General features: G+C 42.5%; 2 protein-coding genes across 2 annotated transcripts; both read left to right on the top strand.

The window, feature by feature from the left end:
• Positions 1-2,822: 2,822 nt before the first annotated feature.
• LOC306746684 (homeobox protein Hox-D4b-like) lies at positions 2,823-5,340 on the top strand (the record flags this gene model as incomplete). Its single annotated transcript, XM_079229636.1, is given in 3 exon segments — positions 2,823-2,837; positions 2,840-3,311; positions 4,044-5,340. Coding segments are annotated over 3 exon segments (837 nt in total). The 3' UTR covers positions 4,394-5,340.
• A 2,007-nt stretch (positions 5,341-7,347) lies between these two features.
• On the top strand, positions 7,348-11,907 carry mtx2 (metaxin 2). Its single transcript, XM_079230076.1, has 10 exons — positions 7,348-7,473; positions 8,970-9,017; positions 9,121-9,167; positions 9,287-9,359; positions 9,514-9,590; positions 9,788-9,880; positions 10,047-10,085; positions 10,190-10,315; positions 10,409-10,485; positions 11,246-11,907. Exons 1-10 carry the CDS (start codon positions 7,434-7,436, stop codon positions 11,403-11,405), a joined length of 780 nt encoding a protein of 259 aa, XP_079086202.1. The 5' UTR covers positions 7,348-7,433; the 3' UTR covers positions 11,406-11,907.
• The last annotated feature ends 261 nt before the right edge of the window (positions 11,908-12,168 follow it).

The raw sequence follows: 12,168 nt of genomic DNA, 5'->3' as shown, positions 1-12,168 counted from the left end.
CTCCCTAAACGACAGATCAGTCGACTAATCGACTCCTTGTCTCCCGCAGGTAACTAAACTCAACACCGTGTTCTTACAGTAATTAAAACACATCGGAATACATGTGGCGTGTCCTTCATGATTTATGACGTCATGCTATACCAGCACCATTAATGGACTCAATAAATCACACAAGGGCACCGACGTGGCGCGTGTTGAGCAGTGGGAGCGTGCACATCTCTAAAAGAAGAAAGAAGAAGAAGAAGAAGAAGAAGAAGAAGAAGAGTGTAAATCTCCATCAGCAGCCGGCGGGTCGCGACCCTTCGCCTATACATACCCTGTAGAACCGAATGTGTGGAGCTGCTCATCACAGATTGGGTTCTAGGGGAGTCTATGGGCGAGGACTGATGCATCGACATCCGTGTGCGCGCCAGACTCCTGCTCTCCTTCACGCGCTGCCGTGCACGTGCCCTGGTGGTTTTGGGCTCCATTCCCGGCCGCGTTAAATGCCGAGTCTTTGATTAAGACGTCGATTCGGCGGCGCTTGAACGCAACACGACGATGGGCCTCCGGAGGCAGCTTCGTTTAGCCTGCGTGGTCCCCTCACGCGCACGCGCACGCGCAGTGGCACTGAGCGACGCACCGCAACTCCACAGAATCAGAATCATCCTTAGTGGCCACGTATTCCTGCACAAACGAGGAGTTTGACTCATCCTCTGCATCTTAAACAAGCCGATAAAGGACTGCAGCTGCAGAATGCATGAATAATATATGAATATATACAAAAAGCATCAATGAAATAAGAAATAAAATGTCTTTACACACGTGTTCTGTAAGTTGTCTACTATACAAATAGTGCAAATAAATAGATTGGATGTTCAATGATATATAATGTGTTGCTTTATCTTGCCTAAATGTGGATATCGCTTCAAATTATATATAAGATTTAAAAAACGGGCTGAGAATCCTCATGAAAAATGTAAAATATGAATCTTTATATGATCACTTCTCACAGCGGGTGGCATCTCAGTGCAAGTTATTGAGGAGAGTCACTGCATTCAGTGCGTTTATAAATCGTCTCATTAGGAGCTAACACGTGACTCATTAGGTAAAAAAAAAGACTTCTCCCAACCATTTCCAGCCCGCATGAGCTTTAAAGCCTCAGCCAAGCCACATCAAACCTCCTCTCGTTATTGGGTATTAAACGGTGTATTAGTCCGCAGTAATAGCGCCTCGCAGGACTTATTACAGCGCTCCATCCCGCAGGAGCAGCTGCTGCGCCAGAGAAGATAACTGCACAGGGTTTATGGCGCAAACTGCATTTTTCATCATTTTGAGTCATTTATCGCGAGAGACAACGTATCCACACCCCTCCTTCATCACGTGACCTCTTCCCTCCGTGTGAGGGCTTCATTTAGCATATTCCCACTTATCTCTTTCACGTTTTTTCTCCTTTATTGTACATTCCGCGTATAATTGCGCGTTCATTTCTCAGCTGCTGTCGCGTCTCTCTGGGTCAGATGCTTTGGCATCATTTTTTAAACGCGTTGAGGAGCCGAGGTGCCGCTGCTGAGCGGGACACCTCGCGCTGACCCCGCGGCGCAACAAAGCGCACTACTCGTCACTGTCTGGAGCCTTTTATCTCTTTCTCTCGCGGAGGCCCCTCTCGGACCGGCCGGGTTTTGTTGTCCGGCCTTTGACTGGCCACAAGGCCAAATATGGCCCCGCGCGGGACCCCAATATGGGCCGGATTAATTTCTCCGCTCCGGACATCTGTGTGGGGTGAAAGTCATAAATCTACTGTGCGCGCGCGTTTTCAATAGGTGCTGTGTGTGTGGGAGGGGACCATTAAAGATGGATGGATGGAGGGATGGATGGATAGATGGATGGATGGATGGATAGATAGATAGATAGATAGATAGATAGATAGATAGATAGATAGATAGATAGATAGATAGATAGATAGATAGATAGATAGATAGATAGATAGATAGATAGATAGATAGATAGATGCAAAGATAGAAGATGGAAGATATATAGAAATATGGGATAGAAAGATGGATAGAAAGAAGGAAAGAATGATAGAATAATATATGCAAAGTAGATAAGGATATAGACATATATACATATAGATAGAAAGAAGGACGGATAGATGGAAAGACAGAAGGATAGAAAGATGGTAGGATAGGTATAAATATAGATAGGATAGAAAGATGGATAGAAAGAAGGAAAGAAGGATATAAGAATACATGCAAAGACAGATTAGGATAGAAAAAAGGAAAAGAGGATATATATATATATATATATATATATATATATATATATATATATATATATATATATATATATAGAGAGAGAGAGAGAGAGAGAGAGAGAGTGAGAGAGAGAGAGAGAGATAGAAAGATACAACGAATGATTGATAGATGGATAGAATAATAGATGCATAGATAGAATGATAGAAAGGTGGATAGAAAGATAGATGGAAGAATAGGATGATTGATTGATGGAGAACATATTAAAGTGTTGCAATATAGAATTATACAAGGAAAGAAAGATGGAAGGATAAAAAGAAAGATAGAAATGTAGATATAAGGATATAAAAAGATAATGTTATATGTAATTATATAATGATCTGCGTGACTCTCCATGTTAAATGGTTCCTCGCGTTAAGTCCACACATGTATTCTTAAGGTTCCCCAGCAGAACTTCTTAGTTCCATAATGAAGGTTTCTCCCCCTCCTTCATGATCCATTACGTGACATAAACAACCCTCTCATTGGCTGGCCGCAGGGTCACGTGGCCCGCGCGGCCGTCCGTCTATTTGACAGCCGCAGGATGGCTTCATGCCAGAGGGGGAAAAAGAGACAGAGAGAGGGGAGAGAAAGAAAAATTAGTATTCTCCTACCAGCCTCGCTATAAATCAATCATGGAGTCCTACGTGGTGAGCTGTAAATATGCTGAGCCGCAGTTCCCGCCTTGTGAAGAAGATTACAGTAATTTCAGTGACCAAGGGGGGTATTACAACAACCCCCAGGACAGCGGCCTTTACGGAGGGGGCTACCCCGCATACACACCACAACAACCCGGCTACCGTTCCTCGCAGGGGCCCCGCCGGGAGGATGGAGAGGAGGAGGACCAGGCGGCGTTCCGCGGCTTCAGGGAGGCGGATGCCGCCGGGAGGGAGGCGAGGTTCCCGGCGGCTGACCTGCACGGCGAGGCCTGGATGACCTGCGCCAAGCCCGCTCAGGTGCAGAGGAAAGCGGCCTGCCAGGGCAGAGACAAGCCGCCCATTGTTGTCTACCCGTGGATGAAGAAAGTGCACATCGCTCACGGTGAGGCAGCGCGAGGATCTCCACCTCTCCTCCTTTTTAAATCTATAATTCTCTCTCTGTTTCGTTTCTGCATCATTTGACTTTTCCTGATTCCCATGTTTATGTTTTTTTGTCTGCCAGGCCTCTCTCTCTTTCTCTCTCCCCCCCCCCCCCCCCTCTCTTTTTCTTTCTAGTGTTTTGTCCATTTGTGAGCACCGTTTTTTTTTTTTGTTGTTGTCGAGTTATTTATGATCTCAGGAAGAATTACAACCCCTATAAAGTTTTATGGCCCCTAAGCCAAAGCGCACGTTTGCATGTGTGTGTGTGTGTGTGTGTGTGTGTGTGTGTGTGTGTGTGTGTGTGTGTGTGTGTGTGTGTGTGTGTGTGTGTGTGTGTATCTCTGGTGTGCAAAGCTGCAAGTTAAAAGGAAGCTCGCTGGACCTCTTCCCGGTCACTCACACATGAAGAGTAACACTTGAGATGACCGCATGATAATAATAACTGTAATAATAGTTATTTATAATTAAAATGATGCTATCTGCACACCAAAATCAATTGCATGTCTGTTTAATTATTAATCTTAAATTAAAACATGTAATAATGATTTAACCTTATACAAAAAAATCAAAACAAAACAATATATATAATGAGTCAAACGAAATAAAATAAAATGTATATAAATATATGAAATATCTGCATTAAATTCTCTGTCGCAATGTATTCATGAATATGATGATTTGTGCTATTTTCCAGTGAACCCGAATCACTTGGGCCCGGAACCGAAGCGCCTCCGGACGGCCTACACGCGCGCGCAGGTCCTGGAGCTCGAGAAGGAGTTTCACTTCAGCCGCTACCTCACGCGCCGCCGCCGGGTGGAGGTCGCGCACGCGCTCTGCCTGTCCGAGCGGCAGGTAAAGGTGTGGTTCCAGAACCGGCGCATGCGCTGGAAGAAAGACAACAAGCTGCCGAACACCAAAGGAAGGAGCAAAAACAAAAAGGCGACGGACAGCAGCAACAACGGCAACAACAGCAGCGGCAACAGCGGCAACAACAGCAGCGGCAGCGGCAGCGACAGCGGCCTGAAGGCGGCGACAACCGTCTGAAGACGCGAGGTCGCCATGTTGGCACCTTCACGCGCCAAACCTGATCCAGGGGAACGATTCTAAACGCTTTAAACATTACAGGCTTTACGTTACAGGTCCGAAAAAAGGGCGGCATAAACTCGCGGATGTATTTTTGCCCGAATGTCTTAACTTTTACATGTGTTTTTAAATATGTTCTATTGTGTAGAGGTCGCATCCAATTCCACTCTGATATTTAATTCATTAGTGAATGTTTTGGGTCAGGCAGACGGTCGGACATCTATCTCCTCGGAGCAGTTAGGGAATGGCCAGACTTCAGTATTAACGGCGCGTGCGCGGTGCCTGTTGGTGAGAGAGTCTCTTGGAGTAAACAGGGTTTTTTATTTCTACAGGGTAAACATAATACAGGGTTTTATGATATAGCTACCTAAAAAAAAATAACTTATGAAATATGCACATTACCAAACGTTGTTTCACACAAACTGGCGCTTAAAAGGAAAAGACAATAAACAGGAGACCGGACACGCCAAATGGCGAAACAGTTGAACAAATAATGCTTTTATTTTGTACATAAGGAGCCTCCAAAAACAATGCATCTTTAGGATGAGGAGCCATAACGTGCAGATGTTGTTTGTTTGTTTTTACCTCCAAAGATGAATGAACTTTTGAAAAAGTTATATATTAATTTGTATGCATGGGGACGTAAATAAATAATAAAAAAGGCCAAATTGGAGGTGGAGGTTTGAATGCACGACGCTGACTGTTCATCCAGGTGTTTTCTCAGGTTACAGGGTTTTAACGAACATATTGACATGTTTGTTGTTTTTATTCAGCAACGAGAGGTTTGACATAATCCTCTCTGAAAAGGAACATATTCCGTCTTTAATTCCAGTTTAATATGCTATTGATTCATATTTTAGCCATACGCCAGTACTTATTATTTAGTATTATTTAGTATATTTTATTCTTTGTAGCAAACGTCTTTGTTCTTTTTTTTCTTCTTTGCGTTTATCTTTGGAAAACAAGAAGTTCTCTTCGTGTAAGATTTTTTATATGTGGAAATGTTTTGATAAAATACTTAGAAGATAAAATAATAATAATAAAAAAAGTTTAAAACTGTTAACATTGATCTCATTCCTCTCTTCCAATCAAACACACACACACACACACACACACACACACACACACACACACACACACACACACACTCTGTGTAGGTTGTATGAGGACGGTGAGAGAGGGTGAACTGAGGTGACGTACACACCGAATAAGAACAAATCACATTCTTAATCTTTGTCTGAAACAAAGAATTAAACAGCTAAGGGTGACAATATTCATGTTTTACTGTCAACATAGACTCTAATCACATGCATATCTGGGGAAAAAGTAAAGACATATGAATAACCCTTTGACAACAGAGCGATGCGTTATAGACAATCTTTGTTACGCTCATAATTTAACGGACCGTCAAATCCTTTGAGGAGAGCCAAGACAAAGTAGTGCGTGATGTCTCAACTGAAGCTTTCTAAATGCACATTTTAAACGTGGTCCAAATTATTCCGCGGTTAAACGGCGAAACCCTAACGTTTAATCATCAGAGCGACATGTAGTCTGCTTTAAGCCAAGAGATATAGCAGCTTAAAAGGCTAAACGGCTTTATTCATGGGAGAAATTGTAGCTTAAACGGCTTTATATGGTGGAGAGTTATTGTGGCACAACATATAGTCGATTAGCGTTTCTTTATGTAAAAAGAAAACCAGAGTCTTAGGCGCCTTTTACGCATCGTTTACGCACAGAGCAGGGCTACTTGAGGTGAAAGACATCGTGTGTGCGTGTGTGTGTGTGTGTGTGTGTGTGTGTGTGTGTGTGTGTGTGTGTGTGTGTGTGTGTGTGTGTGTGTATGCGTGTGTGTGTGTAAATGGTGGGATGTGAGGGAAATGAGTGCAGAGAGACATTAATTGGTGCCATCCGGTCGAGACGTGCTTAAATGTGCAGGAAAGGCGCAACATACAGACACAGAGCAACATGGAATATCTATAGAGAGCCTCCTCAATATCCACGCATCAAACGAAACGCTAAATGTCTTTGGACACAAACAGGGAACTGGTGGATTGTTTATTGTTTTTGCTCTAATGCAGTTACACAATGCTGTGCATATTTCGTTGATTATATATTTTGATATGTATACTCAATCACAATATGGGCATTTTATTCAAATTCACAGAAATAATACAAATCAAATCGACAACAGTGCATGTGGAGGTTGCCAATTAGAAAAAAAGGCTATATTTTGTCTGAATATAATTCAAACCAAACAGCATATATTGTTTTATTGATTGTATACTGTGCACTACACTCTCTGTATTATAATCCCACTGTGTGTGTGCTTGGTGGACGGTATGCATGTGGGCTGCTGTTCGTCACACAAGCTGCCTGTGAAGCAGCAACGACCCCTGCTGGTGGCGCCCAGTACTGCAGCCTGGAAGAGAAATACACGGAGACCACGTCAGAAAATCCCCTAGAAATATTCCCGATGAGGTAAAACAACCGATACGATTATATGTGGGATAAGTTATACAGTCCCAAGGGTGAAAAACATGATAATAAAATATACACACCAGTGCAAAACAAACCAGCAATACACACTACTGTCAGCAAAGCTTACACTGATCGAGTGAGACTGTGTCAAACTGCTTCAAATATGTGACAATTTAAAGGCTAAAATTCATGTTGGCGTTGAATTTGACTATATTATCGGTTATTTATTTCATTTTATACAACTGTATACATTGTTGCAGGACCACAGACTGTGGAGAAATGTTAATATGACATATATTGATTTTACTACGACGCAAAATCCCGCGGACACAGTCGTGTCCAGCTCGAGCGTAAAGCGGAACCAAGCAATCCGAGTGTCACGTACTTCCCCGGGACCCTAATCGCGGGCGGACCGGTCTGTGACTGCAGAGCGAGCCCGTGCCCTTACACTTGTATGAAGCGGAATTGACCTCATCTTTAACTATAATTATTACTCAAGCAATAAGGGAATTACAGCGCCGCAATGACTCTTGTGGCGGAGGCTTTCGTGTCGCAGATGGCAGGTAATGTGTCGACTTGTATTATTGTCTATTTCAAGCTTTTAGCCCGCTAACCCTAGCTAAAGTGTACAGCCTTGTAGCAGCTAGCTACCTAGCAGCGGTGAAAACAAGAGTGACAAGCGTTGACAGGACTGTTCAGTTATGACTAACGATGGCGGTCCGTGTGGACTATTCGTGTGAGCAGAAGACTAGCTTGGTGGTTGGTCTGGCTCTCAGAGAGCAGTTACACAAGCTATGTGTCCCAGATGGCTAGCTAATTCTAGCACTTGTTTTAGGTGTTATAAAGCAAGTAAAGTTGTTAATTATATTATTGTTAAAGTACAGACTAAAGCAGAGGGGGGAATTAAAGCGGGAACAGTTCCGGTGGATTCACCTCGATGTCATCCTTGTGTCAAGTTACAAAAACACGACTTTACCTCCAGCTAATGAAGAGCAACTGATTACCTTAAGATCCAAAATGGCGGATGACGTCTTCCTCTCTCGACCTCGAGTGCTGCTCAGTGCTGCCGCTGGTGGTCGGAAGCGATACTGCCACTATAATAGCGTCGTAGAGCCATAGGGTGTTGTAATACTACTTACCGTCGCCAGTGGCAGTAGTGAGCGCTGGTGCTGCGTAGCTGAACTCTCTTTTTTTTTGTGGGGTGAAGAAGATAGATAGATGATAGATACTTTATTAATCCCGCAAGGGGACTTTTTTCCCGCTACAGCAGCATTTATACATACAAGTAAGCAATAAAATAAGAAAAATGCACAATATATACAAAAATAATAATACTGTTAAATTAATTTACAAAACAGTAGTGCAAAGATGTAGCCATACAGCCAACAGTATAACTGTGTTAGAGTTGAGTGATTGATTTGGCCAGAGGTAATGTATTATAACGAGTTACTGCAGTGGGCAGGAATAATTAAGTCTGTTGGTGTCTCCGGCTCCAATGCTGCTCCGCCAGAACTAAATATAATAATAATAATAACGGTTAATAACAGGGTTCTTACGGTCATGGAAAACCTGGAAAAGTCATGGAATTTTAAAATGGTTATTTCCAGGCCTGGAAAAGTACTTGTAAAAAAATAAAATCCCAAAAGTTTTGGAATAGTCATGTAAATGTGTTATATTCATGAAGTTCATTTACGCTGAAATAATGAATATGCTTTTTAAAGAAAGACGCTCAAATTATAAGCAGGCATACATACGTGTTTATGTTTATTCTTTTAATCAAACTATTGTCTCATTCATTTGTGTCATTTAATGTTTACTGTATGCTTTGTATTCTCATTGTTAGTTTAAATACTACATTTACTCACTTTTTACTGTTTACACCCAGATTTCACTAAATGTTTGGTTATGGAAAATTTGGTTTAAAGTTGCGGAAAAGTCATGGAAAAGCATTGGTCAGAATGTGTATGAACTGTAATAAGCTAACGTGTGTGTGTGTGTGTGTGTGTGTGTGTGTGTGTGTGTGTGTGTGTGTGTGTGTGTGTGTGTGTGACACTGACAGCTGCTGAGCCTTGGCCTGAATCTGCCACCTTGTACCAGCCGCTGAAGGGTGAGCGAAACGGAGAAACAATATCACTGTTCTTCCTCCAGACGTATGGATATTAGTGTAGTTGTTTACATAACTTTGACGTTGTTTTTTTATTTATTTACAGAGGATCAGATTCTGCTGTCGGACTGTGCCGCATCTCTTGCCGTTCAGGTGAAACTCAGTTGGTTTGCTCTCAACAAATATGTCAGCTGAACGCACCATCAACGTTCGTTGCTCATCACTTAATTGCTTCGGCTCTAATCCCCCCTGTCCCGTCTCCTCCTGTGCAGGCCTACCTGAGGATGTGCGGTCTGCCCGTGCAGGTGGTTTGCAGAGCAAATGCCGAATTCATGTCCCCGTCTGGTTAGTGCCCTGCTGCTGCAGACGGGAATTAACCTCTTAATAACTTAGTGTTGCTATCGGGACATTTTCACATCCAGTCAAAACCATTGTTTTCCGTTTAGTTCTTATTGGCCGTGCTTCGTAACCTACGTTGTACTTCTGTGTCTCTCTGCAGGTAAGATTCCCTTCATCCACGTCGGGAACCAGGTGGTGTCAGAACTCGGACCCATAGTGCAGTTCACTAAAGCCAAGGTGTGTAAAAGTTATCCATTATCATCACAGCACGTTGAGACTTTAAACTATCTGAAGATTTTCCGTTATAATTTTCTAGGCATATTCCTCTTGTTGTGAGATTATTAGTTTCTTCTTTTTATTGTGTAATTTGTTATATTGTGTTATTTTAAAATACGATTAATTTAAGATGAGACGCGTGTGATTTGGGTTCTCAGGGTAATTCTCTGAGCGACGGCTTGGATGATGTTCAGAGAGCTGAAATGAAAGCGTACATGGAGCTGGTCAACAACATGCTGCTCACTGCTGAGGTACACACACACACACACACACACACACACACACACACACACACACACACACACACACACACACACACACACACACACACACACACACACACACACACACACACACACACACACACAAGGCAACTAAACACAATTTTTCGATTATATCTCGCCTCTCGTCCCTCAGTTGTACATCCAGTGGTGTGACGACGCCACGGCTGCAGAGGTGTGTATATTCATCTTTAGATTAAAAGATTTGAGAGTGATCATTCATTGCCTTTTAATCACACGCGTGCGTGCGTGCGTGTGCGTGTGTGTGTGTGTGTGTAGATCTCCCGCCCCAGGTACAGCAGTCCTTACTCGTGGCCTCTCAGTAACATCCTGGCCTATCAGAAGCAGTGGGAGGTTCGCAGGAAGATGAACGCCGTCGGCTGGGGAGGGAAAACCCTGGAGCAGGTCAGACTGTTCTCATGCTTTCCCAGTTGCTATTATTTATTATTGCTATATTTATAGTGACACAAAACACCGTTCTGTCCTCATGTGATTCAGGTTTATGAGGATGTAAATCAGTGCTGCCAGGCTCTCTCCCAGCGGCTGGGAACACAACCGTACTTCTTTAATAAACAGTACGTATCTCTCTGTCAGTGTTTGTGTGTCTGATACGTAGCAGCAGCTTAATAACAGAACATGGCACAGTGATGCAGTGATACCTCTTAAGCGCATTTCTGTTCATTAGCACCACCTTGTGGTGTAATACTGCAATGACGTCCTACTTATCTAAAAGTGGAACTTCTTTCTGTAACTCCTGAGAACATTTAGTTGTGTATCAATGCCTTTTAAACTTAATGATAAAACAACGCAGCCATTTCATTTTTATTTTTCTAAGTACCAAATGTTAACCGTTTAGTTCCCAGTTCTCATTTATCAGTGACTGGAATGATTGGTAGAAACAAGCACAGGCTGCACAGTTAATCAAGCATGCTTTTGGCTTCCTATAATTAATTGGGACACGATCGACTGCGATATTGATATTTAAAAAGAAATGATGAGAAAACGCCTCTGCATATCAAATCAAGCGCTTCCTAAACTAACAGGCAGCCACCAGGGGGCGATCCAGATGTTTTGTCTCTCAGGCTGCACACCCTGCAGCAGCATCATGTGAAAATATGTCCAGAGTGTTGCAGCTGGAGAGCAGAAGAGTAATAAGCATTATAATAATAATAATAACCTTATTTAAAATCATGCATTGATGCAAAGATCTGTGAACTAATGGGAATTTAGCGCAACGTAGAAGTGAAAACAGCACACTGTTGATATGGATTTTTTGCCTATTTTGTCCCTAAAATAAAGCGTGTGTGTGTGTGTGTGTGTGTGTGTGTGTGTCAGGCCCACGGAGCTGGACGCGCTGGTGTTCGGCCACCTCTTCACCATCCTGACCACCCGGCTGACCAGCACTGAGCTGGCGGAGCGGATCAAGAGCCACAGCAACCTGCTGTCCTTCTGCAGGCGCATCGAACAGAGCTACTTTGAAGACAAGAGCTCTTGAAAGGGAATGAGACCTCTCACCACGTGTATTATTATTGTTATTAATGTTATTGTTATCTCGGCCCCTCCTTCTCTCATTCCCTCGCTGTAGCACTGAGAAGCTAACATCTGCTTCTATTCACACTCCTGTTCCCATTCGTGATTCTTGCTTCCTCTTTTCCCTTTTTGCATTTAGATAAATAAGATATATATAAAAACGTACCCTATATCACAGGGGAGTTCATCCATTAGACACATGTGTCTTAAAAAGATGATTGCAACAGCCTTTACCTTTCCAGCGCTATGGGCATTAAATATGTGATGCAACTCTTCTGGCGTCCCAGAAGGAAATCAAGAGCCTAGACTTAATTAATATGCTCTTATCGTTTGTTACACAGGATCGCTGTTTTAAAAAAAAGTCTAAGAGATCAAACTGCTCGCTGATTTTCTTGCTTTTTTTCCATGCAAAAAAAAAAAGACGTGAACATAATGATACTGAAGATGTGACTTAATCCTTAGTTTTTCCACCATTGTTTTTTTTTTCTTTGTGTGAATTGAAAGTGCCTACAGAATAAAATACATTAAAGTATATAATGTGCAAGGTTTTTTTTAAATCACATATTTGAGTCAAATGTTTTTACAGAGGGAATCTTTTACTCCATGAATTAGAAAGTAAACCCTCTTCTGGTCAAATTCTAAAAAAGGTACAGATGTGTTTGACATTTTGTGTGTAATAATCTTTATATTGATAAATGATAACAGAACTGCTGGACGCATACTTTGAT

The sequence above is a fragment of the Taurulus bubalis genome (assembly GCF_910589615.1).
Source record: "Taurulus bubalis genome assembly, chromosome: 14".
NCBI classification, from domain to species: domain Eukaryota; kingdom Metazoa; phylum Chordata; class Actinopteri; order Perciformes; family Cottidae; genus Taurulus; species Taurulus bubalis.
Note: the sequence above shows the minus strand (reverse complement) of the source record. Positions and strands in the feature narration are given on the sequence as shown.

Excerpts from the sequence above, each read along its gene's own strand:
- mtx2 (XM_079230076.1), top strand. The coding sequence starts at position 7,434 with ATGACTCTTGTGGCGGAGGCTTTCGTGTCGCAGATGGCAG. Across the intron at positions 9,018-9,120 it reads CTTGTACCAGCCGCTGAAGG|AGGATCAGATTCTGCTGTCG; the intron begins GTGAGCGAAACG and ends ATTTATTTACAG. Across the intron at positions 9,591-9,787 it reads TGCAGTTCACTAAAGCCAAG|GGTAATTCTCTGAGCGACGG; the intron begins GTGTGTAAAAGT and ends TTGGGTTCTCAG.